This window comes from Delphinus delphis, chromosome 2, assembly GCF_949987515.2.
Source record: "Delphinus delphis chromosome 2, mDelDel1.2, whole genome shotgun sequence".
NCBI lineage: Eukaryota > Metazoa > Chordata > Mammalia > Artiodactyla > Delphinidae > Delphinus > Delphinus delphis.
The window spans coordinates 128,436,450-128,464,048 of NC_082684.1; the positions used below are offsets into that span (position 1 = coordinate 128,436,450).

At 60.0% G+C, this 27,599-nt stretch overlaps 1 protein-coding gene across 1 annotated transcript in view; it reads left to right on the forward strand.

Annotated features, from left to right (window-relative positions):
- CSPG4 (chondroitin sulfate proteoglycan 4) overlaps nucleotides 1-25,396 on the forward strand; it is a 35,411-nt gene extending 10,015 nt beyond the window's left edge. The window contains exons 2-10 of the mRNA XM_060005569.1: nucleotides 8,907-9,070; nucleotides 10,562-14,083; nucleotides 15,464-15,946; nucleotides 16,279-16,455; nucleotides 18,091-18,289; nucleotides 18,369-18,503; nucleotides 18,603-18,769; nucleotides 22,195-22,378; nucleotides 22,696-25,396. Coding sequence (XP_059861552.1) covers nucleotides 8,907-9,070; nucleotides 10,562-14,083; nucleotides 15,464-15,946; nucleotides 16,279-16,455; nucleotides 18,091-18,289; nucleotides 18,369-18,503; nucleotides 18,603-18,769; nucleotides 22,195-22,378; nucleotides 22,696-24,524 — 6,860 coding nt within the window. The 3' untranslated portion in view covers nucleotides 24,525-25,396. The remainder of the gene's footprint in view (nucleotides 1-8,906; nucleotides 9,071-10,561; nucleotides 14,084-15,463; nucleotides 15,947-16,278; nucleotides 16,456-18,090; nucleotides 18,290-18,368; nucleotides 18,504-18,602; nucleotides 18,770-22,194; nucleotides 22,379-22,695) is intronic.
- The last annotated feature ends 2,203 nt before the right edge of the window (nucleotides 25,397-27,599 follow it).

The window sequence follows — 27,599 nt, forward strand, 5'->3', positions numbered from 1 at the left end:
AGAGCAACTCTCAGGTTTCTGCCCAGCGGTGGGTGCGTGTGGGGCCTTCACTGGGTGGTGAGCAGGTTGGAGGAGAGATGATACTGAGTCTGGCTTGAGCGGGTGGGCTTGGGTTTGGGGGTTCCTATAGATGTTCCTGGTGTAGACGTCTAGGGGGCATTGACCAGCAGGCCCAGAGCCCTGGAGACTTGGTGCTTGAGACAGAGATACGGGTACGACAGCAAAGAGGCAGTGCCTGAGGTTAGGGGAGAAGAGGTCGGCTGGAGAGAGGGTGGCAGAGGTGGGGCACAGCTCAGTGAGTGCTGACGGACTGAAGGGGTCTGCGGAGTTGTCAGATGGGGGTACTAGGCAAGGAACTATTCCAAGAGGAGTCAGGCCTGCCTAGCAGTGGAGCAGGGGCCGGGGGGTCTGGGGATCTCTGGCAGAAGCTGGTTAGCACAGAGGCCAACAGCAAGGACACTGTGGTGTCCTGGTCCATCCTCCTAGGCCAGGCACAGCACCAGTGCCAGGAACTTGCTCCTCTGCTTGGCTGCTGTGAGACAGCAATGCTGTTAGGAAATCCCTCCTATGGGGCAAATGTCACCACCATTTGATCCTTGCTTTCCCTTAGGTGCTCATGTTTCATCTGTTGGTACCTGTGTATGGGCCTCCTGGATGGCAGCTGCGCTGGCCCGGAGATACAGGCCCTGGGTCCTGTCCTCAAGAGCCTCCAGTCTAGCCAGGCCTGTGGCCTCTCAGGCCAGAGGTGGCTGTGCTGTACCCACTGTAGTGATCACACCTCCCCACCAGCCCCTTCCTGCTGGGCTGGGCTGGCCAGGGGCCAGGTGTGTGTGTGTGTGTGTGTGTGTGTGTGTGTGTGTGTGTGTGTGTGTGTGTGTGTGTGTGTGTGTGTGTGTGTGTGTGTGTGTGTGTGTGTTGAGGGGCTGATCCCTGACCCAAGCCTCTGCTACCCCCAGTCTCCTGGATGTGGGACTTCTGTCTGTGGGGTCATCCCACCCCTCTTTTCTATATTTCAGATGGGGGAACTGAGGCACAGATGGCTGTGGCTTCGCCAAGGCACACAGCCCGTTGAGCACGATCTGTGCCAAATTCGTCCAGGCTTCTGTCCAAACCCACAGTCATTGCTTCCACTGTCCCCCATCCCAGCTCACACACTCACTGTCTCCAAGGCTAGCCTGCCAGGCTGGGGGAAGCCCTGAGACACCTCCCCAGCAGCCCTGCCCTTAGCGGTTTCTCATCCCAGAGCGATGGGGAGACTTGGAGATGAGCAACAGGCGTCCCACCTCTGGCTTCTGCCCAAGAGAGGGGCTGGCCCATCAGAGAGCAGGCTTCTCACCCTGGGCAGAGCCCACACCCCCTGCCTCTCCACCCTCATCTCTCACCTCCAAGACCCCCATGGGCATGGGTAGCACTATCAGAGGTTTCTGGAATGCGCCATCTGCAGCCAGCCTTGAAGAAGGTCCCTCCCTGATCCGGTGGCCCCAGACCAGACCCCATCCAGCCACACTGGGAAAGGCCAGCTGCCAAACCACCCATCGAAAGCAGATGCTTTCCCCTCCCTTCCTCACTCCCCCCCACCTCCAACCCCGACCCTGTCCGAGGACCGGAAAGGAAGGGGAAAAAGCGTGTCTTCCCAGGCAGGAGGCCAGCTCTCACACCCTCCTCCCACTGGGGCCAGCCACAGATGCTCCACTTCCGATTCACAGGCAGCAACAAAACCCACCCCCACCCTCCCGCCTTCTGTGTGCACACCCCCCTCCCGCCTTCTGTGTGCACACCCCCCTCCCGCCTTCTGTGTGCACACCCCCCTCCCGCCTTCTGTGTGCACACCCCCCTCCCGCCTTCTGTGTGCACACCCCCCTCCCTGAACCCACAGCACTCAGCTCTGGAGCCACACCCACAGGGGCTCGAGTCCCAGCCTTGCAGCTGCTCAGCAAACAGATAACTGCTGTCCTGGCCCCTCAGTTTCCTCACCCGTAAAATGGGAGCAGCTTCACAAGGACCCTGTTGCAGTGGGGGACTGCAGACCCATGCCAGGCGAGGGTCCTTCGCTCTGTTTCTTCCCTGCCGGGACCCCTACCTCAGCCTGGGCCCACTGAGATGAGGATCCCACCTTGCTTCTGGGGCCAAGAAAGCCAGAAGGAACGGGATGTGGAAAAGGGCATAGACATCCACTCAGCTGCCCTATAAGAAGGAAAATTATAAGGCAAGGAAAGGCCGCTCGGAATTGCTCCATGCCACAGCAGCCCCACCCTGGGGAGCAGCAGGGCCTCCACAAAGACTCCATTGAGGGCCCCGCTTCCTCCACGCCCCTGCCCTCCAGCCTGGGTGGACTCTGGACTGCTTCTTCCAGCAAAACCTCTCATTTTCCCTCCCACTTCCTCTGTGCCCCACGTGGCCCCGGGGTTGGAACATGTGGCTGGGATCCCAGGACACCAACCCTGCCCCTGTTGACGTCTGTGGACCAAGCTCAGCACCTCCCACCCCAACCCTTTCCCTGCTTCCTCTCCAGGGGTACTCACCTTCCAGAGGGGATCCCTGAATTGGAAGTGTTCCCCAGTGTATGCCACTCAGCATGGGTGGCCTCCGGATGCCTGGTTAGAGGACCAGTAGCTGAGATCAGTGACCAGAGTCAGGGCTCAGCCAATAGCTAAGGAAACTGTTGTCCTGCCCTGGCCTCCTTGGCCTTGCAAGGAACCAGAAAGGCAACCAAAGACGTCAAGTACCCCGAGAGTGAGTCTCAGGGCTCAAGAGTTCTTGGAGCGAGGAGGGATGGGGCCACCTTGACCCCAGCGAGATCTTCGTAGTGTTGAGACGGGGAGGTGGTCAGACAGGGCCTGGCGTTCCTGCTCTCTGCTGAGACAGCTTTTGTCTCCCAAGAGGAAGGCTGCTTCTTTAAGTCCCATGTGATTTTGAACTAACCTACCGTTGTTCCTATGGCTGTGGCTCACAGGGCAGGAGAGGAGCAGGCGGTCGGTAGGCCTCTGGGTTATTCCCCGGTCTGGAATCAGTGGGTAGGAGAGCCAGCGCGGTGAGCACAGTGGGTCTGCAGGTGTGTGAGCCTCTCGCAGGCAACCAGCCCTGGCAGGTAGTGAGCCACCTAGCCTTGGCTCTATGACCCCTGTGTCACCACCAAGGGCAGGTTATGTTGCCCCTTTGGTCTGACCTGAAGTCATCCCCGTCACTTTCGCCCGTTACCTTCAGTGGTAACAGGCTTGGTGGAAGGTCATAGCTCGGTTTGGGAGGGCTGAGCCTTGGAGGGGACTATGGAACATGCTGAGGGAGGGGCAGACACCTGAATAGATGCCGTGACCGCTTCTCCCTTGCCCCAGAGCCCAGGGAGGCAGGCGTGGCCAGGGAGTCATGGTCCAGTACCCAGAGCCAGACTGGGCCCACCGCACCAGATCCTCACCTGCCCACGCTCACCTCGACCCGCTGTGACGCATGGCGCTGCCCTGCACTCATTCACACTCAGGCCCACACGCAGCCCACTGTGTCCGTTCAGGAGTCTGCAGTGCTCTGTGGGGCTGAGTCCTCATCTCAGAGTATTTGCTTTCCCAGCCCTGAAATGGGCAGGAGCAGTCAGCCTCACCTCCCCCAGGCAGTCCTGGGAGCTGAAGCTCTGGTTCTAAATCAGAGGGAACTTTGCACCCCATCCTCCTCAGGGGTCCCCTGGCTTGGCGGCAGAGTGCTGGTAAAGAAAAAGCAAGTCCCTTGGAGGCGTGAGAGGAGGGGATCAGGCCTGAGGTCCAGAGGGCCTGGGTGATGGGAGCAGAGCCCCGGGCCCATCCCTGCTCTCACACAGGGCCGGCATTCAGCCCGCAGGTGGGCCAGTCCACACACACACACACACACACACACACACACACACAAACACACACACACGAGGGGAGACAGAGAGCCCTTCATCCCTGCCTTGGCCCTCCCGGAACATCCCACCGCGCAGCTCCCCGTCAGACTCCCTCAGGGGGACTCTCCCAGCCTCACCACTGCCTACCCAGGGCCGGGATCTGGAACCAGCATCTGTCACCCCTGGTGCCAAACCCCAAGAGGCTACGGTGGAAGAGCCCAGCTTCGCCCCTCCCTCCGCAGCTGGCTGGTGGGGTGCCCCCTCCTCACTCTCCTGGATCCTGTGCACAGCAGCAGGCTCACTGCCAACATCCTGCCTTTTCTGTCTCTCTTGGTTTTTCCTCCCCCATCTCCTTCCTCAGGCCTCCGTCTGGATCCCTGAGTTCAGTCTTTGTGGAGGAGGGGGTCTTTATGTCTCATTCTCACTTTTACTGCCTTTCTCAGGCTTTCTGTATCTCCCAGGTTAGTTCTCCTCTTCCATCCCCGTCGCTACATTATTATATTTGTGCGTGAATGAATGAATGAATGAATGAATAATGGTTCCCAAGTCTCTCCCCATCCGTCTCTCACCTCCTGCTCCGCCTTGGTACCACTGGATGTACCTTCCCCACATCCTCACGTCCAGGTCTCCCACCACCCACCCTTGACTGTGGGGCCGGGCACTTTCCACCGGCCATCCTGCCGGCAGCTCTGGGCTCCCAAACTTTCTCCCTTATAAAGTCAGGCAGCAGCAGACACCCAGGAATGCTGCCGCTGCCCGTGACGCATGCCGGCTCTGGGGCCGCCTGGCTGCTCCCAGGCAACCAGGAATGTGGTGGGAGGGAGCGCACAGAGATTGACTGCCTGGGGTGGGGTGCCAACAGGTGGCAAGGCCAGGAGCTGCAGGCTTTCTGCTTCTCTCTGTCAGATTGCTTCTCCCCTGGAGCCTCAGTTTGTCTGTCTGGTAAGTGGAAGCCAAGTACCCTACTGCAGACAAGGGCCACAGAGAATCTGATGTTGTGGAACCCATCACCAAGGAGCGAGGGTCCCGGGGCTGGGGAGGCACATCTGGCTCTCTGGACTGTTCTGGGGCAAGGGCAGTACTCCCAGTTACAGCCGGGATGGGACAGAGGGAAGAGGGGGGCCAAAGACCAAGAGAGGGAGAGAAGAGGAAAAGCAGAGGCAGAGACAAGGGAGATGTGGGACAGAGATGGGGAGAGAGACAGACTGGCCAGCCCCAGGGGTTCTGAGGACCCAGAAGGAGCAGGGTCTGCAGCAGCCCCAAGACTGGAAAGGCACTCATGCTTGAGACCCTGCCCCTGGCCAGCCTGGGAGGCAGTGGGGAGCCTGAGAGAGACTGAGAGGCCAAAACCCCGCTGATAGGCAGAGGGTTGAGCGCCATGATGGAAGTAAGCCTCATGTTTGGGGTCCCCCAGGGACAGGGGCCAGGTCCCCATTCATAATCATCCTAGGAGTGGCCCAGGGAGCCAGGAGATGCCAGCATAACCCATGCTGTGCCAGAGGGTGGCTTGTTGGAGGACCTTGGCCTAGGCTTCATCCCCCTGTGTGAGAAAGGGCCACAGTGGGGACGGATACAGACTCTTTCTGTGCCCCCAGCCCTCCTCTCAGGAAGAGGGATGGAGCGCCCACCCTGGGCCCAGACAGCAGCGCCCTGTTCGTGGGCAGGAAGGGTGGGAAGCTGTGGGATTCTCCACCTTCAGCAAACCTCTCGGGTGGATGGGTGCCGGGTGGGAGGGGCTGCAACCCTCCAGGAACACACTGCCCCTTTCATGGAGCCAGGCACAGCCAAAGTCATGGCGGGCGGGCACCGAGGGGCAGGACAGGCCTGGGCACAATCACTGCTCTGTCCTGGCAGCTCCCAGCCCACACGCATACACATGCACAAGCACACAGCCTTATGCAAACCCAAAATACACTCCCAGCAGCCACCCACACACTTGCACACACATGCAAGTACACATCTACACCCCCCTGGACATTCAACTGTGTATCCTCTTCCAGGCAGAGAAACCCATACCTGTGGCACTCGTCCTGACCCTCCTACTTGTCCCCCAGACCCTTTGGGGCATCCTGCCCCCCCCATGCCAAAGGCCTGGAGCCACCCAAGCAGTCCACACCATTAACCCTCCGCACAGTCACGTTTGAGAGCAGACCCAGACCAGAAAGGGACCTCCAGGACTAATCCCCACAGACAGGAGAAGGAAAGAGTGGGAAGGAGTGCCCATTTTATGGAATGGTGACACTGAGGCCTGAGTTGGGCCCCTTCTTCTGGCCCAGAGGGCAGCACGCATAGCTGCTGCAGGCCTGAACTGGTGTTTTGATGAATCATGGGTCTTCTTGGCCCAGGAGAGTCAAGGACAGTTCTCCAGGCAGTAATGATGCCTCCTCTCCTCCCCCCACTGCCCTGGCAGCCCTCTCAGGCTGCTGAGCCTGGTGTGGCCCATGCTTCTTTTCTCTCTACTCCTCGGTCTTCAACATTTCCAGAACCTGTATATCCCTGCCAGTCTCTTGTCCTTGCTTCCCTCTTAGACTGCCCATTTCCCTCCCTCTCTGCTCCTCTACACAACCCTCACCTCCCCCAGGAAGCCCTCCAGGATTGACTCCAAGCTCATGACTTCTTTATCCTGCATCCCCTCTCCATTCGAAGTCCCTCTCCAACTGTCCCCCTGCCCCCAGCCCAGAAAAGGGACTCTGGGTTCTTACAACTGCAGCCCATCAGAGACAGTAAGAGAGGCAGCAGAAGGAGACCAGGAGGTGGGGGGAGTGGCACTGTCAGAGTTTCCAAAATCCTGGCCAGCAAGGCCTCAGAGGCCTCCGTTGGGGCGAGGGGGCTGCCCGGCCTGTGCGCTCCCAGCAGCACAAGGCAGCTTGTGTGAGCCCTTTCCCGCCTGGCCCTGCAGGAAACAGCAGGGCTCAGCCCCTCAATGGGCCCATTCAGCCCCCAGCTCTCTGGAAAGAACCTCTGCTTCCTGTCACCCTCCCACTCTGGCCTGGAGAACCAGGCCTAACAAGCTGCTACTCTCCCCTGCTGGGAGGGTGCTGGAGGCAGGTGGTTCAGGAGTTAGAGACAGCCAGCTACTTAAGTTCCTGCCTGCTCCTCTGCTTGACTGTGCCCTGACAGGTTGACATCCACCTTTAGCGAAAGGGAGTATGGGTGAGGGCTTGTGCTCACTCCCACACAGGGGAAGCAGTGGGCCCCCAACTCCTGCGTGGCAGGCAGGTAAATGTTTAGCAACAGACTCTCCTGGAGACAGGTAGCCCTGATTTGCAGTGTTTGCCTCTTCCCGTGGTATAAATATTCTCACTGGGCAACGTCACCTGGCTTGCAAAATTCCTGAAAATGTAACAATCAGCTCTTGCCAGCCGTCCTGAGTTCCTATGTGCCACCGTGGTGGCCCCACCCTCTGGGGCCACCTGCCCCCACTCTTCGGCTGCGGCTGCCCTCAGCTTAGCGTGCTGCGTTTTGTCCTTAAGAATCGATGATCTTGCAGATAAGGCACCCCCGTAGGTGCCTGCCAGCTGCCAGTTCCCTGGTCTGTCCCTCACGGGCACCGAGGTGTCCTGGGCCTGCTGGGCTGTGTCCGCCTGGATGGTTTTGCAGTTCTCCTTTGATTCCTTTAGCTTCGCAGACAAGGCTGTGGTGTTGCCAGCAAGTGCTGGCCAAAGGGGATAAGGAGAAGGGCTTTCAGCTCAACCCCGGGGGGAAGAGCGTCATCCTTCTTGGGCATCCCTCCATCCCTCCAGGCTGTGTTGGCTGCCCTTAGGACATACACGTCTGGGACTCCTCCAGTGGTTGATGCTACTTCTTCAGGTGCATGTCAGCTGGCTCAGGCTGCCCGGGGACCAGCATGTGTATGGCTGGTGCCAGATCATTCCTATCAAGGCCATCAGCCTTTACTCACTCTCACCGGATTTAAGAGAAGCCCAAGGGGGGGTGAATCATCTCTGTAACCCATTCCCGTCTCCCCAGCCCTGGGTGTCAAGTGGGGAGAGTCAACATTATATTTGGCACTAAACTCCACAAAAGGAATGGACCAGAAATTGTGGCATCAGGTTAGAGGCCAAGGGAGGCTAATTTGGGGAAACTGCCTGGAGGGGGTGACAACTTAAAAAGAGGAGGTGTCCCTACCCAGGGACCCCTGACCCTGGGAAACCCCAAATATGACCTCCTGTCTTGGGAGGCCCTCTGGCCTGCCCATCAGGCCATCATCCCCTCCCAGGCCTTGTCTTCAGCCTCAGACCGAGGCTTGAAGAACTCAGCTCTTGTCATCCCTGGCTTCCTGGCCATGGTGGAAATAAAGGGGCCGGATCTGACCGCTCACCGGGGACCTTTAATAGCTAAGCAGCAGGAAGCGATACAGGGTGATGGAGGAAGTTTGGCCCATTTTGGGTCCGGCACTTCACGTGGTCTCCGTCTAGCCTCAGAGCCTTTGCTCTTTGATGGACTCAGGCCAACAAGCTGCCCCCCCTGACCCCCAAAGACGGCTGGGAGCATGGCCCAAGAGAGATGCAGGGATGGGTGGGTTGCCTGACTTACCACCACCAGAGCCCAGCTGTGGTCCCAGCCAACCCAGGGGCTAAACCATACGGGCGCTTAGAAGGAATTTGAGCAGAGATCAATTTGGGTAGAGGTGGTTCTCCTAGAGCTTCATTCCTGGGGGTTTTGACCATCGAGCCAGGTGATCAGGCCAGTGACCATTTCCCTTTGAGCCAGACCCAGGATGGAGATTCCTCTGGGGCCCAGGGGAAGAGAGCCAGAGCTGCCAGAGGCCTCTGGCCCCAGAAACCTCCGAGGAAGAGACCTGAGATGCTTGAAATGCTGGGTCTGGCCTCCTTCAGAGCCAGGGTCTGGGCTGGACACAAGGTGAGGCCGTGCCTTCTGGTGCCAGGACCAAGCAGGTGCTGGGACCAGCTGAGGTCACGGGAGAGCGCCACATAGAAGAACTGTGAGGGTGTACCAGCATGCAATGCCCTCCCTGCAGCCCACCCGTCCACCCTGCAGCACCTCTCCTCCAGGCAAGGGGCTAAGCTTCACCACAGCTCTCTCTGTCACACAGCCTCCTTCTTCGGAGAGAACCACCTGGAGGTTCCTGTGGCCATGTCTCTGACTGACATAGACCTACAGCTGGAGTTTTCTACGTCCCAGCCCGAAGCCCTGCTTCTCCTGGCGGCAGGCCCGGCTGACTACCTCCTCCTGCAGCTCCACTCTGGACGCCTGCAGGTCAGTGACATCTCCCTGCTGGATTCCTTCTCTAGCTTTGAGTGGCCCCCAACCGGCTGTGTGACCTTGTGGAAGTCACTTTTGCCTTGAGGTCTCAAGTTCCCCACTGTGAGATGGACAGAAACATCCCAGAAGGTGTGACTTCCTCGTGAACCAGCTCTGCCCTCCTGCCCTCTAGCCACACTTCTCACCACGACCCCTGGCCGGTCCTTTGTGTCCTGACCACCCTGGCTGCTTTCAGCTCCCTGCTGCCTTGTGGTCTCTCGCTTTTGCTCACTACACTCCCTCTGCCTCGTGCAAGCCTCGCTCGTTCCCTGCACCTGCCTAACTCCAGCCTCTCCTTGAAGTCTCAGCATGGGCATCCCTTCCTCACCTGGACTGGGTCCCCTCTCCTGGGTCCCAGCACCCCCGTGCGCTCCTCTGGCGTAGCACCAATCACCCTGATTCACCACGGTCTGTCGATGGAACGACCAATACTGCCACAGCTTCCTCAGTTTTCCGTTTCATCCTTCAAGTCACCACAAGCTTTATTGGCAAAGAGTCTTCTGGCTCTCTCTTGAGGCTTCCCCCTAACCATGAAGAGTTTGAGAACATGAGGTCTTAGTCCAAATTTGGGGGAGCCATCTGCTTCCACACCCCAGGGGAGAGAGGCCTCTGGTCCTCTGAATCCCTCAGCTGCTTTCAGTCCATCTGATGCTGCCATTGCTTCTCACTGCCACAAGGTGTCACTGTTGAACATGGCCTGGTACAACCTAGCACTGATGCTCTTCCTCCCTGCCAGGTATATTGATGCCACACCCCTAGAAAGGTGCTCCATACGTGGACTCTCAAGGCCATACGTTCTTAGTGCTCTGCTCTTTCAGCTTCCGTACCACCCATTTTACCATCTGGTTGTGGGAACACCACACCAGAGCCAGCTCTGGTGTCAGTGTCCTGGGGACAGAACCATGTCTCTCTTCTCTCCCCAAGGACCTCCCCTTGGACAGGTCAAAACACAGAGCATCTGATTGGGCTCCCCATTTCTGAACAGTGAGCCTGGCTGCCTCAATGACCCCACGGTGTTTTGGTCTACTTAGGGGGACTCATCAGGGGATTCCCAGGTGCCCGTTGTGCCAGGGGAAGAATCTTCCGTATTCCAAGGTGATCTTTCTAGCACCGCTCACCCAAGGAAAGAGGGGAGACATAAAGGAATCTAGGCTGAATCCCTAGGAAAGCATCTTGCTGTATGACAGGTCTGTGTGGGCAGGGACCACATCGGATTCACATCGGGGTCCCCTGAGCCCATCCAGGCCTGGCACAGAGATCACTTTGGTGAGTGTTTGGGGGATGCGTAAAGAGATGGCAGGAAAGGGAGAGGAGTGGCGTGAGAAGCCTTTGTCCTAGGCCCTCTGCTCTGGGGACCCCAAGTGTGGGGGACCAGTTATGCTTTTACTGCAGAAGTGATGGATTCAGTGTGCCTCCCCCATCCCCCATTCCCCCGTCTCTCCTCAGGTCAGATTTATCCTGGGCCAGGAGGAGGTGAGGATGCAGACCCTGGCAGAGACACTGCTGAGTGACTCCATTCCCCACACTGTGGGGCTGACCGTGTCAGACAGCTGGGCCTTGTTGTCAGTCGATGGGCTCCTGAATGCCTCCGCCCAAGTCCAGCAGGCCCCCCTGGAGGTCCCCTATGGGCTCTTCCTGGGGGGCACCGGGAGCCTTGGCCTGCCCTACCTGAGCAGAGCCAGCCGACCCCTGCGGGGTTGCCTCCACACAGCCACCCTCAATGGCCGCAGCCTCCTTCGGCCACTGACCCCAGACGTGCCTGAGGGCTGTGCTGAGGAGTTCTCTGCCGGTGATGACGTGGCCATGGGCTTCTCTGGGCCCCGCTCACTGGCTGCCTTCCCTGCCTGGGGCACTCGGGATGAAGGCACCCTGGAGTTTACACTCACCACACGGAGCCGGCAGGCGCCCCTGGCCTTCCAGGCAGGGGGCCGGCATGGGGACTTCATCTACGTGGACATATTTGAGGGCCACCTGCGGGCTGTGGTGGAGAAGGGCCAGGGCACCGTATTGCTCCACAACAGTGTGCCTGTGGCCGATGGGCAGCCCCACGAGGTCAGCGTCCACGTGGATGCTCACAGGCTGGAAATCTCCGTGGACCAGTACCCCACACGTACTTCCAACCGTGGGGTCCTTAGCTACCTAGAGCCACGAGGCAGTCTCCTCCTTGGAGGGCTGGATGCAGAGGGCTCTCGCCATCTCCAGGAACACCGCCTGGGCCTGGCTGTCAACGTCTCCCTGCTGGGCTGCCTGGAGGATCTCAGCGTCAATGGTCAGAGACGGGGGCTCCGGGAAGCCTTGCTGACTCGCAGCATGGAGGCTGGCTGCAGGCTGGAGGAGGAGGAGGAGGATGCCTACGGCCCATACGAAGCTTTCTCCACCCTGGCACCTGAGGCTTGGCCGGCCATGGAGCTGCCTGAGCCCTGCATCCCTGAACCAGGGCTGCCTCCGATCTTTGCCAATTTCACCCAGCTGCTGACCGTCCGCCCGCTGGTGGTGGCCGAGGGCGGCACAGCCTGGCTGGAGTGGCGGCACGTGCAGCCCACGCTGGATCTGAGCGAGGCCGAGCTGCGCAAATCCCAGGTGCTGTTCAGCGTGAGCCGTGGGGCCCGCCACGGCGAGCTGGAGCTGGACATCCCGGGTGCCCAGGCACGGAAAATGTTCACCCTCCTGGACGTGGTGAACCGCAAGGCCCGCTTCGTCCACGATGGCTCCGAAGACACCTCCGACCAGCTTGTGCTTGAGGTGTCGGTGACAGCTCGGGGGCCCGTGCCCTCCTGCCTTCGGAGGGGCCAAACGTACATCCTGCCCATTCAGATAAACCCCGTCAACGACCCGCCCCGCATCATCTTCCCGCATGGCAGCCACATGGTGATCCTGGAACACACTCAGAAGCTGCTGGGGCCGGAGGTCTTCCAGGCCGATGACCCAGACTCCGCCTGCGAGGGCCTCACCTTCCAGCTCCTCGGTGTCCCCGCCGGCCTCCCTGTGGAGCGCCAAGACCAGCCTGGGGAGCCAGCGACCGAGTTCTCCTGCCGGGAGCTGGAGGCGGGCAGCCTAGTGTACATCCACCGCGGCGGGCCCGCCCCGGACCTGACGTTCCGGGTCAGCGACGGGCTGCAAGCCAGCCCCCCGGTCACGCTGAAGGTGGTGGCCGTCCGGCCGGCCATTCAGGTCCGCCACAACACGGGGCTGCGCCTGGCCCAGGGTTCCACTGCACCTGTCTTGCCCTCCAACCTGTCGGTTGAGACAAATGCTGTGGGGCAGGATGTGAGCGTGCTGTTCCGACTCACCGGGGCCCTGCAGTTTGGGGAGCTGCAGAAGCAGGGGGCGGGCGGGGCGGAGGGCACCGAGTGGCGGGCCACACAGGCCTTCCACCAGCGGGACGTGGAGCAGGGTCGCGTGAGGTACCTGAGCACCGACCCGCAGCACCGTGCCGAGGACACCGTGGAGAACGTGGCCCTGGAGGTGCAGGTGGGCCAGGAGACCCTGAGCAATCTGTCCTTCCCAGTGACAGTCCAGAGAGCCACGGTGTGGCTGCTGCGGCTGGAGCCTCTGCACCCCCAGAACGCCCAGCAGGAGGCCATCACCACAGCCCACCTGGAAGCCACCCTGGAGGAGGCAGGCCCGAACCCCACCGCCTTCCACTATGAGGTGGTTCAGGCCCCCAGGAAGGGTAATCTTCAGCTACAGGGCCTGCGGCTGTCGGACGGTCAGAGCTTCACCCAGGATGACCTGCAGGCTGGCCGGTTGACTTATGGGGCCACAGCACGTGCCTCAGAGGCAGTCGAGGACTCCTTCCGTTTCCGGGTCACAGCCCCGCCACACTTCTCCCCACTCTACACCTTCCCCATCCACATCGGTGGTGATCCGGACGCCCCTGTCCTCACCAACGTCCTCCTCTCCGTGCCTGAGGGTGGCGAGGGCGTCCTCTCTGCCGATCACCTCTTTGTCAAGAGTCTCAACAGTGCCAGCTACCTCTATGAGGTCATGGAGCGGCCCCGCCACGGCAGGTTGGTGTGGCAGGGGGCACAGGACAGTGTCACCGTGGTGACATCCTTCACCAATGAGGACCTGCTGCACGGCCGGCTGGTCTACCAGCACGACGACTCTGAGACCACGGAAGATGACATCCCCTTTGTGGCTACCCGCCAGGGTGAGGGCAGTGGTGACGTGGCCTGGGAGGAGGTACGGGGTGTCTTCCGGGTGGCCATCCAGCCCGTGAATGACCACGCCCCTGTGCAGACCGTCAGCCGCGTCTTCCACGTGGCCCGCGGTGGGCAGCGGCTGCTGACCACCGATGACATGGCCTTCAGCGATGCTGACTCCGGCTTTGCTGATGCTCAGCTGGTGCTGACCCGCAAGGACCTCCTCTTCGGCAGCATCGTGGCTGTAGATGAGCCCACTCGGCCCATCTACCGCTTCACCCAGGAGGACCTCAGGAAGAGGCGGGTCCTGTTCGTGCACTCGGGAGCCGACCGCGGCTGGATCCAGCTGCAGGTGTCCGATGGGCAGCACCAGGCCACAGCGCTGCTCGAAGTTCAGGCCTCAGAGCCCTACCTCCGTGTGGCCAACGGCTCCAGCCTCGTGGTCCCTCAAGGAGGCCAGGGCACCATCGACACAGCTGTGCTCCACCTGGACACCAACCTAGATATCCGCGGTGGGGATGAGGTCCACTACCATGTCACAGCTGGCCCACGCTGGGGGCTGCTGCTCCGGGCTGGCCAGCCAGTCACAACCTTCTCCCAGCAGGACCTGCTGGATGGGGCCATTCTCTACAGCCACAACGGCAGCCTCAGCCCCCGTGATACCCTGGGCTTCTCTGTGGAGGCAGGGCCTGTGCACACAGATGCCGCCCTACAAGTGACCATTGCCCTAGAGGGGCCGCTGGCCCCACTGCACCTGGTCCAGAACAAGAAGATCTATGTCTTCCAGGGGGAGGCGGCTGAGATCAGAAGAGACCAGCTGGAGGTAAAGGGCTGAGGGCATGAGCAGGGGTATGGGCCAGGTAAAGGGGATCCTTCCCTCCAGCCTTCATGCCACGCGTGCTTGGATGGTTTGGGATGTGCCTGTGGTGGCTTCTGGGCCAGTGTGTGTATGTGCCTTAGGTATGTAACTGTACATGTGCATGTTGGGTGCCTGAGGGTTTCTGGGGAGTTTATTGTACATACGGCTGCCTATGGGTTACGTGTTCCTCCACATGTCATGTGCACACATGTACATGCTGTGGCCAACCATTCAAATTCCTGGGCCCCACCCAGACCACAGACTCTGATGTGGAGCCTGAGAATCTGTATTCGAACAAGAGTAGGCTCTCTGGAGGATTTTAACAGGTACAAACTTTGAGGACTATAGGCCTTGAAGACAGGCTTGGTTGCCCCCACCGCCCAGCTCCCATGTCCTCAGTTCTTTTTTTTTTTTTTAATATTTATTTATTTATTTTTATTTTTGGCTGCATTGGGTCTTAGTTGAGGCACGCAGGGCCTTTGTTGTGGCTTGCAGGCTTAGTTTCCCCGAGGCATGTGGGATCTTAATTCCCCCGACCAGGGATCAAACCCACGTCCTCTGCATTGGAAGGTGGATTCTTAACCACTGGACCACCAGGGAAGTTCCCCATGTCCTCAGTTCTTTCCCCAGACCTCAGACCAGGCCTCAGGGTCTGGACAGGGCTGCTGACCACCCAGGAACCTCACAGAACAACCACAGGGCATCCAGCAGACCCATTGCCTTGCTGTGCAACCTCACACCAGTTGCTTGCCCTCTCTGGGCCTTATTCTCTTACACTGCCAACTTCTGAACCTCTTGTGGTTCTGGCTGTCTGGACTTTAGGGCAGACTGTGACTAAACATGTCTGTTGTCGGGAAGTCTTCTGCCGGGAGAAGGCAGCATTTGAGCCAGGCTTTGAAGAGTCTGGGATTTAACAGCGGAGAATGGGGGGACAGTATTCCAGGCAGAGGGACAGAACAAGAATGTGAGTTTGGGGGTGGTGTATAGCCTTTTATGGCTGGACCATCAGATGAGGAAACACCTTCCCTCCAGGCCCTAGACTGGACTGGGGTCTGCAAGCTGCCTGGGGCCTGTACTGTAGGAGTCTGTGTCGCTGAGAAGGATGGGGCGCCCTCTTGTGGCAGTAGCATGGCAGGGGGAGTCAGTGTGTGTGTGTGTGTGTGTGTGTGTGTGTGTGTGCGTGCACATGTGTGCGACATATATGTGTCTCTGTCCAAACATTTGTGTGTGGTGAGACTGTGTCCGTGTCACTGAACCTGAGGATGTGTGATTGTGTGCATCGCCGAGGGAGTGTGTACCTCAGAGGCTTCAACAGCCTCCTTCTGTGACCCCTCTCCTAACCAGGCAGCCCAGGAGGCAGTGCCACCGGCAGACATTGTGTTCTCAGTGAAGACCCCACCGAGCTCTGGCCACCTGGTGATGTTGTCCCACGGCGCCACGGCGGCCGAGCTGCCCAGCCTGGACCCTGTGCACAGCTTCTCTCAGGAGGCGGTGGACGCGGGCAGGGTCCTGTACCTGCACTCCCGCCCTGAGGCCTGGAGTGATGTCTTCTCCCTGGATGTGTCCTCAGGCCTGGGTGCGCCCCTCGAGGGCATCCACGTGGAGCTGGAGGTGCTGCCCGCTGCCATCCCACTGGAGGCGCTGAACTTCAGCGTCCCCGAGGGCGGCACCCGCACGCTGGCCCCTCCACTGCTCCGCATCACGGGGCCCTACTTCCCCACGCTGCCGGGCCTTGACCTGCAGGTGCTGGAGCCACCCCGGCATGGGGTCCTGAAGAGAGAGGAAGGACCTCAAGACAGGACCCTCAGCACCTTCTCCTGGAGAGAGGTATGGTCAGGGAGGCCCAGGGTGCAGCCCAGCTCTGGGGGCAGGGTCTGGGGGTATGCACAGATAGGAGGCAGGAGCCCGCGTTTACAGAGCACCTCATCTCACCCTCCCTCACTGGCAGAGAGAGATGAATGTCCCCATTTCCTCCACTCCTTCATTCCTTTGCTCTGGGAGAAATGATTGTCCCCATTGCCACCTGCAGAAACTGAAGCTCTGGAGGAGTCAATCTCCTCCTGCACCCAAAGGCAGGGCATGAAACGTGCTGGGCCTGAGACCCACCATGGGTCTCAGGCCTGCTGGGGCCTGACCTCTAGCCCTGGGCCTGCCTGCAGGTGGAACAGCAGCTGATTCTCTATGTGCATGACGGGAGCGAGACGCTGGCAGACAGTTTCGTCCTAGTGGCTAATGCCTCAGAGATGGACCGCCAGAGCCGTCCCGTGACCTTCACCATCACCATCCTGCCTGTCAACGACCAACCCCCCAACCTCACCACAAACACAGGCCTGCAGGTGAGAGCATTCTAGGACCACCTCCCACCTCCCCTCACAGAGAGAGGCCAGCACATAGCTCCCCGTCTGTGAGCCTCAGTTTCCTCCTCTGTAAAATGGGGATCCTGCCACATGCCTCACTAGGTTATTGGGAAGAGAGAAGAGCAACTGCACTGAAAATAGAACACAGGTGTGGGGCTTTATCACTGGACACTTATAAGTGCAATAGACAGCCTTGTGAATGGACATGCTTGGTCCTGCTGTTCCCTGGACTCACCCTCATCAGGAAGCTTTTTCCATGGCTCAGGACCAGGACTCCTGAAGAAAGCTCTTTCAGACCCTTAAGGGTGGATTCCAACTGCTCTCTACTCCCACTGCCAGCAAGTGAAGGCCACCGCTTGGCTGGCCGATCCCCTGCCTCTTACGCTACTGCAGAGTAGTGGTGCTGCCATCCAGCAGAGGTGGAAGTTGAGGCCCAGAAAGGTGACGAGACTTCTCCAGGGTCACAGTAGAAGTCACTGGTGGAACAGAAAGGGTGTGGCTTGACCAGGGCCGCACAGCAGGGTAGCAAATGGGCAGGGCCTTGAATGCTGACTTCTAGAGTGTGGACTCTGGGTCAGCAGCAGCCATGGAAGGTTTCAAAAGAAGGCTGACTTGGGCTGCCTGTGACGTGGGGCTCTGGGAATCTTTGGTCGTGTAGGATGTGCCTGTGGAGAGCAGCCCCGTGGTGGGGAGGCCAGCAGAGGTTAGGTTTCAGGCTAAGGGCTGCCCTGGACCCACAGTCAGATGGTGCTGTGTAGCACTTCAGCCACCAGGTGGTGCTGTCCACCGTGTTTGTGCCAGGAGCCCGGTGCTAAAGCCTGGCATCTATGCCTTGCCGCCTTCTTTCCAGAGCTCTGGCTGAGGTCAGCCTTGGTGGGGGAGGGAATCCGAGAGGGCTCAGTTTTCCAGGTATGGGAGCCCCTCCCCAGTACCGCTCATAAGTTGCTGACGCAGCAGGACCTGTAACAGGACCCTTGGAACAGGAACAGGATCCTGCCCTGCTCGCAGGTGGGAGGCTTGAGGGGGGATCCCCTTCACTCTGAGCGTGGGGTGGGGCTGCCTGCCCCCAGGAAGCCTTCACCCACCTGCCTGGGGGCTCGTGATTGCACTGGAAACACCTGGGCCCCCATCCCAGTGCTGCAAGACCCTGGCCTCTCCAGCTCACCAAGCCTCCCGCCCCATCCCTCACCAGGAAAGGGAGCCCATTTCTAAGTATCCTGGGCAGACAAAAATCACGATTCCCATCGTGTGCCAGCCCCTGCCCAGACTCACCATGGAGGGTCTGAAGGGAAACCCCTGCCCTGCCAGTGAGCCACACTGAGCAGCACTTTGGGTCAGGGTTGGGGATCTCTGGGGAGGGGGTGAGAGCTGGGGTCTTCTTGGGGTTCATGAGCTGGCCTTGACGGACAAGCAGGACTAGAGCAGATGGAGAGCAGGGAGCCTGGGCGTGGGAGCCCTGGGCCAACAGGGGAAGATGAATGAGGTGGAGGGCCCTTTGCGCAGGGGAGCCCAGATGGCAGTGTGGTTGGAGCCCTGATGGTGGCCCCAGGGCCAGGGAGGAAAGAAGTGGGTAAGCTTGGTGGGGGCAGAACCTTCGCACGCTTGTATCCCCAGATGTGGGAGGGGGCCACTGTGCCCATCCCTCCGGAGGCCCTTAGGGGCACAGACAGCGACTCAGGCCCCGAGGACCTGGTCTACACCCTTGAGGAGCCCAGCAACGGACAGGTGGTGCTGCGGACAGCGCCGGGCGCCGAGGTCCACAGCTTCACCCAGGCCCAGCTTGACGGCGGGCTCGTGCTGTTCTCACACAGAGGTGGGTGCCGAGAGGTGGGGGTGCCCCGAGGATGGGCGCCGGCGTGGGCCAGCGAGACCCAACTCCACGTTTGTCCTAGGAGCCCCAGACGGAGGCTTCCGCTTCATCCTATCTGATGGCGAGCATACTTCCACTGGACACTTCTTCCGGGTGACGGCCCAGAAGCAGCTGCTCCTCTCACTGGAGGGCAGCCGGACGCTGACCATCTGCCCAGGTGGGTGTGCCATGCCAGGGGCAGGCTGCCTCCCCAGCAGTCACAGGCCTTGCCCTGCCTCCTGGTCAGAGGCTGACCGTCCCCTTTTGCCTCTCGCAGGGTCCATCCAGCCACTCAGCAGCCAGAGCTTGAGAGCCAGTTCCAGCACAGGCATCGACCCCCACCACCTGTTCTACCGTGTGGTACGGGGGCCCCGGCTTGGCCGGCTATTCCACACCCAGCAGGGCAGCACCGGGGAGGCCCTGGAGAATTTCACTCAGGCAGAGGTAAGGACCACTCTCTACAGCCACCGCTTAGACTCCATCCAGCGTCAAGTGGCCCACTCTGCCCCTGGACACACGTGTAGACACGGGTACCAGCTCCAGCCTCGTTGGCAGCCACTCCCTGGGGCTGCCGTGGTCCAGGTTCTGCATGCCCCGCCCTCCAGGAGCTACCAGGCTGGTAGGGCAGGTGGGGCTTAGCGTTCCAGGGGGAGGAAGGAGGATGCGGGGAATCAGGGCTATAGGGTCCCAGGGCAGGGATCAGGTTCTGGGGCTTGGCTTCCAGAAGGAACTGCTGTTGGACCCTAGGGGGCTGGAAAAGGCACACTGCGTAGGGGACCCTAGACAATCCAGTGGCTGGTGAGGGGCAGTGTTTGGTCTGGAGGGAATAGAGTTTGAGATAAAGGCAGCTGTTGGGCTTGTGGGCAGAGGTGTGAGCCTGGGGCTCAGGTCAAGAGCCAGCCAGAAGCAGAGTGGGTCCTGAAAGCAGACGAGTGGATGGAAGCAGACGAGTAAGTCAAGCTGGGAGTGGAGCTGCCATCCATCCGTCGTGGCAGCTTCAGGACACAGCTATCCCAGAGCACAGCAGAGGCCACCAGCCGTGGGAAGGGGCAGACCTCTAGGCTGCCTCTGCTGGCATCACAGAGCTCTCTGTGCTAACTGCCAGTGGGGCCAGCAGCCATCGCTTAAATTAAGGCCCCTTCTAAGTGCAGGAGGTACCAAGCATTCCAGGGCAGCCTTGGATCTCCCTGAAGGCGGAGTGCGGTGGAGGTGGTCTTTCAGGCATGGGGAAGGAAGTAACTTTAACGAGGGTGGGAAGATTTCTCAGGTCGCTGACATCAACATCCCCCAGGCCTGGGTTCTCTGTTCTCCCAGCTTCTGCCATGGCTCCCTTCCTGCCCCTCCCCACAATGAAATATTGAGCAGGCTGCAGCAGCTGTGCACCTGAATCCCTGGGAGGCTTTGTCATCGGATGCCCAGGAAGGGGGAGGGAACAGGATGAGCCCTTCAGGCCCCTCCCCCACCCTGCAGTGCTTCCCTCACACCCCAGCAATCTGAAGGACTGAATTGAATGGCCACCAGGGGGCCAGGCTGGCAGCGCCACCCAGGGAAGCTGGGAGGAGGCTTCGTGACAGACACACCCTCCCCCCTTGGAGAAGTGGGCAGGGCAGGACTGGGTGGTATCTGACAGTGCCACTGTGCCACAATACTCTGAGCTGGGTAGGGCAGGGACCAGGTGTCCCCATTTTACAGATAAGGAAACTGAGGCTCACGAAGGTCAGGTGACTCTATTTAGAGCCCATGGCTAGTAAGAAGCAAAACCAGGGCTATGCCTTCGGACTGCTAGGCCAAGATTCTTTGACCAAAGGACACTACTGATTCCCAGAGGTCAGGGACCCCTCCCCACCTTGCCTGTGACTTACTTCATCCCCAGCCAGACACCTCCCACCCACAAGTAGCTCCTGTACGCAGGCATCCAGGCTGTCACCCCCACTCCTGAGGGTCTCCGTTTCCTTCCTGCCCACCCGTCAGCCTGAGCCAGAGGTTACAGCTGGCAGTCCTCGCGGGCCACAGCTGGCCCACAGATGTGTTTTATTTGGCCTGCACATGCATTTAATATTTTAAAATTAGGGGAATCACACACACCCAAAAAAACCAAAACCCTGATTTCCGTTTCTTAAAAGGCCTGTGTTCCCTCTTCCGGCCATCAGCTGAAGAGCAGCTACCCCTCTGACTGGGCTCTGCTCCCCTTCTCGACCATGCGGGGCTCCCCACTTCACCACAACCCCACTGCTCCTAGAATCTCCTGCACACCGTGACCCCAGTCGGCTTCCATCTCACTATTGCATAAGTCTTGTTTTTCTGAGAGAAGGAAAATAGTTCCCTGTGTCTCCTAAGAGGGGAAAACAGAAGATAAGCCAAGAGGACACACTGGGATTAGAAGGGGGAGGGAACGAATTTCTTGATGGAAGTGGAGACTATTCCTTGGTGTTTAACAGCGGAGGGCCCTAGAGAACAGTGGGTGTGGCTGGAGTGGAGTTGCCATGGGAGGAGTTGGAGGAGGTGAGGTCATGGGTAACGGGGTCACATGGGGTCTTTGAAGCCAAATGGTGGCGAGCCATTTCACTGTCTGAGCAAGAGAGACAGAACCTGACTTTCGTTTTTAAAGACTCACTCTGATTTTTGCATGAAGGACAAACTGTAGAGGGGGGTGGAGCAGGGGCCAAAGCCAGGACACAGTTAAGAGGCTCTTGTGGTAATCCAGACCAGAGATGATGGTGTGTGAGGGGAGGAGAGGAATCAGGGGTGACTCTAGGGTGTGGGGCCTGAGCCACTGGAAGAACAGAGCTGTGCCCTCTGGAGTGGGAAGGCTGGGAGAGGTGGGGCAGGTCAGGGATTGTCTGGGACATGCTGAGTTTGAGATGTCCCTCGGACATCCTCGAGGAGCTGCCCAGGAAGCAGGTGGCTACGAGCCTGGAGTTCAGGAGAGCACAGCCCGGGCTGGAGATACAAATAAGGGGGTCATCTCATGGCTGGCATTTGAGGACATGAGACCCACTAAGAGCACATGGGCAGTGCCTGTAGACAGAGTCTCAAGGCCAAGCCACAGACATTGCGGAGAAGGGGAGGGACCAGCCAGAGCATCTGTGAAGAAGCGACTAGTGAGGTTGGAGGAAAACCAAGGGAGCAGAACTTCCTGGAAGCCACCGGGTGGGCTGGGGGAAGGAATGCTCAATTGTGTCCAGTGCCTCTGAGAACCAGCCACCGGGTCCAGCAACACAGAGGCCGTCGTGCCCTTGGTGACAACAGGAGTGGAAACCTGGGTGGAGTGCACTCGAGACAGCACGGGGGAGAGTATAGACTATTCTTTTTGGATTTTTGCAGCAAAGAAGGGCAAAAGTGCGGGAGGTGGGACAGCAAATGTTGGTGTAAAAAGTGAAGTCGAGAAGTTTCTTCTTTACGGTGGGCGGATAGCATAGTTGCGTAAGGATGGGAATAATCCGTTTGGGGGGAAATGGATGCCATGGGAGAAAGACAGGAGTTGGTAGAAGCAGTGTCTTCACTAAGGAAGAGGGTAAGGGATTTCATGCAGAAGAGGAAAGGCCTGCTGTCGAGAGAAGCACGGATAGAGCATTGCTTTTCCCAGGGGCTCAGAGGTTTGAGGTGACTTGCCCAAGGTGGCAGAGCTGGGATTTGACACAGGCATCTGGCTCTAGAGCCTGGCTCTTCACTGTCACGTGACTGTTTTCTGGCGACCCACTGAGTTGGTGAGGGAGAGCATGGGCTACAGACATAGAGCGAGGCACAGTGGGGAGATCCTCCAGGGAGGCTGGGCTCCGAGGGGCTGCCAGGGAGATCCAAGTGCCCAGTGCTCCTGGGCACCATGGGCTGGACCTGCCTCTCGTCCCAGTAATGGGCTCTCCCCGCAGGTATATGCTGGGAATGTTCTGTATGAGCACGAGATGCCCCCCGAGCCCTTCTGGGAGGCCCATGACGCCCTGGAGCTCCAGCTGTCCTCACCACCTGCCCCTGACATGGCCGCCACCCTTGCTGTGACTGTGTCTTTTGAAGCTACCTGTCCCCAGCGCCCCAGCCGCCTCTGGAAGAACAAAGGTGAACAGCATGGTGGGATGGCAACGTTGGGGGGGCTGGACACTGGGAGAGGCCCAGATAGGAGGGGACACAAGGCCAAGGTCAGCAGCTCATGTCAACTCCCAGGACCTGGTAAATTATAGGGAGGGTGGGCAGGTGGGGAGGCTTTGAGGTCAGAAGGAGGGACACGATCCTGGTCCTCCTGGGACCCTGAGCCCCAACCTGGGGTACCTGGTCTGAGGAGGGAGGGACAAACCTGGCCTTGGGGACCCTAATCTGAGGGTCCATGGCTCTCCCCTCAGTGGACGGGACCTTCATAGCCTGTGTCCCACCCCCAGGTCTCTGGGTCTCGGAAGGCCAGCGGGCCGAAATCACCACAGCCGCCCTCGATGCCTCCAACTTCCTGGCCAGCGTTCCGGCCCCCCGGCGCTCGGAGCACGATGTGCTCTTCCAGGTCACACAGTTCCCCCAGCGGGGCCAGCTGTGGGTGTCCGAGGAGCCCCTCCACATCGGGCGGCCCCACTTCCTGCAGTCTGAGCTGGCCGCAGGACAGCTTGTATACTCCCACGGCGGCGGGGGCACCCAGCAGGACGGCTTCCACTTCCGTGCCCACCTCCAGGGGCCCGCGGGGGCCTCCGTGGCGGGACCCCAAACCTCAGAGGCTTTCGCCATCACGGTGCGGGATGTGAATGAGCGGCCGCCGCAGCCGCAGACCTCCATCCCGCTCCGGCTCACCCAGGGCTCCCGCAGCCCTGTCTCCCGGGCCCAGCTGAGCGTGGTGGACCCAGACTCGGCTCCGGGGGAGATTGAGTACCAGGTGCAGCGGGCCCCCCACAATGGCTTCCTGAGCCTGGCAGGGGCCAGCCCGGGGCCTGTGACCTGCTTCACTCAGGCCGACGTGGATGCAGGGCGGCTGGCCTTTGTGGCCAATGGGAGCAGCGTGGCGGGCATCTTCCAGCTGAGTGTGTCTGATGGGGCCAGCCCTCCCCTGCCCATGTCCCTGGCCGTGGACGTCTTGCCCTCGGCCATTGAGGTGCAGCTGCGGGCACCCCTAGAGGTGCCCCAAGCTTCAGGGCGCGCCTCCCTGAGCCGGCAGCAGCTCCGGGTGGTTTCCGATCGGGAGGAGGCAGACGCAGCCTACCGCCTCACCCAGGGGCCCCGGCATGGGCATCTCCTGGTGCACGGGCAGCCTGCCACAGCCTTCAGCCAGTTCCAGGTAGACCAGGGCGAAGTGGTCTTTGCTTTCACCAGCTTCTCCTCCTCTCACGACCAATTCAGCATCCTGGCACTGGCCAGGGGTGCCAACGCATCCGCCACGGTGAATGTCACCGTGAGGGCTCTGCTGCATGTGTGGACAGGTGGGCCGTGGCCCCAGGGTGCCACCCTACGCCTGGACCCCACTGTCTTAGATGCGGGCGAGCTGGCCAACCGCACAGGCAGTGTGCCGCGTTTCCGGCTCCTGGCGGGACCCCGGCACGGCCGCGTGGTCCGCGTGCCCCGGGCCAGGACAGAGCCCAGGGGCGGCCAGCTTGTGGAGCAGTTCACCCAGCAGGACCTTGAGGACGGGAGGCTGGGGCTGGAGGTGGGCAGGCCGGAGGGTAGCTCTCCTGGACCTGCCGGCGACAGTCTCACTCTGGAGCTGTGGGCCAGGGGTGTCCCTCCTGCCGTGGCCTCACTGGACTTTGCCACGGAGCCTTACAACGCAGCCCGGCCCTACAGAGTGGCCCTGCTCAGTCTGCCTGCTCGGACAGAAGCAGGGGAGCCAGGGAGCAGCGCCCCCACTGGTGAGCCAGGCCTGGCGGCCTCCAGCCCCACGCCCACCGCGGCCAGGGGGCGCTTCCTGGGCTTTCTCGAGGCCAACATGTTCAGCATCATCGTCCCTGTGTGCCTGGTCCTCCTGCTCCTGGCACTCATCGTGCCTCTGCTCTTCTACCTCCGCAAACGCAACAAGATGGGCAAGCACAACGTCCAGGTGCTGACTGCCAAGCCCCGAAATGGCCTGGCCGGCGACACGGAGACCTTCCGCAAGGTGGAGCCGGGCCAGGCCATCCCCCTCACAGCGGTGCCTGGCCAGGGGGCCCCGCCGGGGGGGCAGCCTGACCCGGAGCTGCTGCAGTTCTGCCGGACATCCAACCCTGCCCTCAAGAACGGCCAGTACTGGGTGTGAGGCCTGGCCTGGGCCCAGATGCTGATGGGGCCAGAGACAGGCTTGCTCAGGCCCCGGCCCCAGAGAGCCCTGGGGACACCAGGGGTGGAGGGTGCTGAGAGGAAGCCCCAGGGGTCCGGGACCAAGTGGAGTCAAGAGCTGCAACCTCCCCAGCTCACTCTGAGCCAGGAGAACTGCAAGGGGCCAAGGGCAGAGGCAGGCTTGGAGTCAGTCCCCTGCCCTGGAGCTAGTGTGGGCTGTCAAAACCAGAGCCACTTCCTAGATGGTCAGGACTCTGGGTCCTGGGTCTGTGACCTTGGGTAAGTCACACCTGACCCAGGCTGCTAAGAAGGCAAGGAGAAGAAAGGGAAGGGAGGGACAGATGGGGATTCCTGGCTTTTCCGCTCCAAGCCAGGCCTCCCCTCATCTCTGCCCCAGGACTGAGAGGAAAACTTTTTCCCTTGGTTTTTTAGGGAGATGGTATTTCCTGGAGCAGAGGGCAGGAGGAGAGAGTCCTCCCACTCTCTAGAAGGCATAAGCCAGTGGAGTAATGTATCCAGGGTGTAAGGTGGGGGGGTTGCTCTGGGATGGGTTTATTTAAGGGGCATTGCAAGGAAGCTATTTAGCGTGGTGCTGAGCTAGCCCAGACTGCTGGAGCCCCTGGGGTGAGGAATAGAGGAGGGTCTGAGGCCAGCTCATTCCCAGGGCCCCGCCTTGATGGGCTGATGGCTAGACAAGCAGGGGTCTGTGGCCCCAGAGTGGGCTGGGCTGGGGAGCGGGCAGGGTCTCAGGCCATGGGCCCCCGCGGTGCCTGTGCTCCCCTGAGGACTGGGGCGGGTACTTGGGGACACTCGGCTCCATGGGGCCTGGATAAACGGTGCTTCTGGATAAGAGGTTCTGGACAGCCGTGTGTTGTTTGTCTGACCGTGCACTGGGCCCTTGGCCACACGAGCCTGCACTCCACCAGGGTAGGCCATCCCGCCAGACCTCAGCCACCAGGAGAGATGGGGCCCAAATTCCCACCTGTGGCCGCACCGCGCGGCTTGCAGGATCTCAGTTCCCTGACCAGGGATTGAACCCGGGCCACAGCAGTGAAAGCCTGGAATCCTAACCACTAGGCCACCAGGGTCTGTTCCTCTCTATTCATCTCTCAAGAGGTTGGAGCAGCAAAAATGAGGAGGGAGGGGGACTTGGGGATCCCAAGGCTGGGGGCAGAGGGGGACCACCAGAGGTGCCTTCCCTCAGCTCCCTGGAGATTTTCACAAGGCAGATTTCTGCTGGTCTTTACCCTTCCAACAAGAGGACCAGGAGTGCTGCTTCTCAAAGGCAGAGCAAGCAGCAAGGGTTCTGAAAAGTCAGCTGTCCCTGTACATGGCCCGAGCGTCCATCATGTGGTCAGCGATGGACCTGAAACACAGCATCCTCAGAAGGCCCTCGAGTTGCCGAGGAGCCACCACTCTCTGGTCCTTTCCCTCTAGAGGGTTTCCCAGGGTCATGGGCAATGGAGACAGATTCTGGGTCCCAGGGAATACCCCAAGCCCTGGAAGCAGGTTGACGTCCTCAGAAGAAAAGCAGCTGGAGAGCTGTCTGTGCTCTGGGGGGAGGTGGGAGGGGGTGGCTGAGGCCTGAGCACAGCTGCATTGGGGGTAGAGAGCACCAGCCAGCTGAGCGGCATCACCTATCCCTTGTGCTCGACATCTGTAACACCTGAACCGAGAGTTAGGGCAAGGGAGAAGATTCCCTCTCCCCGTGGTGCTGCCCCTGGACCACCCCTCCCCACAATGCCTTTCGCATTTCAGCATCCAGCCTCCTAGAGCCTCCCCCACGCTCAGAAGTTTCGGGGAGGAAACCCAGAATCCTGGTAGATCCCTGCCGGAAGGGCCCCCAGAGAACCAAGAGGGGATTGAGAAAGAGGAGAAGAGGCTTGTCCAGAGTCTTACACAGCAAGGCAACCATAGAGTAGACCAGAGGCACAGCCAACTCCTGTTGCCACACCGAAAGCCTCCGCCTCGTGGAACGTGGCCAGGACCCATAAGTGGGGGGCTCTGCAGAGATCCCTCCATACCCAGAGCTCGCGATCCTGGCCCCAGCTTCCTTTACAAGCCTGGTCTCTCCAGCACACCCCAGGCCAGCCTCATCCAGAGGCCCTGCCCAGGGCATCTCTACGCCACACCCCACACTCTGCCCAGCTTCTCCCGGGAGCTCAAGGCTGCATCCTCAGGGCCCTGATATCTGGGGCCGGTCTCCACCCAGGGCGACGACCAGTTTCCCGGGGAGAGTAAGCCGAGAAGAGGGTGATAGACCTGCCAGGCAGGATCTGGCCTCAGCTCAGGTTTCTCCAGAGGCCTGATGACACCCTCTCTGTTCACATGGCCTGGCCTGGCCTGTCCCCGGTGACCTGGCACGGGCTGACACTGATCCGGCCCCCCTCAAGCCTGGGCTGGACAGTGGGCAGGACCTGGGAGAGGGTCTTTCACTGGGACACCAACCTCGGAACCCATTCTAAATGCGGGGCCTCAATTTATTAGGTAAATACCTTGCACATTTCAGATATACACCCCAGGCTTAAGGAGGTTGCTACCCACCTTACAAAATAACTCACCATTCGTTCCTTTAAGGAGCTGGTTCCTCCCAGGCGCTGAGGACAGGAGCCAACCTATGCACAAGTGCTCAGGAATGTCCAGGAAACTCTGACCCTCTTACACACACACACACACACACACACACACACACACAGTGTGCACTTGTGCTCACAGCTGTGCACTTACAGACCTTCAGAAACAACACAGAGATCAATACTTTCCTATGTCATTCATAGGCACACACACACAGGTGCACATACAAACTTCAGAGTTAAGTGCTCCTTGCCTATGGCCTTCCCACAGTCCCAGGAGCTGGTCACGTTGGGCCAAGGGCCAGGATGTCCTGCCCATCACCAGACCCAAGTTGACATCAGCAGAGCTGGGAAGTGACCCCACAGTAAGGAGGATGGTGAAGGGGGTGTGGGGAACAGAGTAGGGGTTGCCAGAGAAGCCCAGATTGCCAGGTCCCCAGCTTGGAAACCCTGCCCACCACCCTCAATGGTTTAGCCTCTTG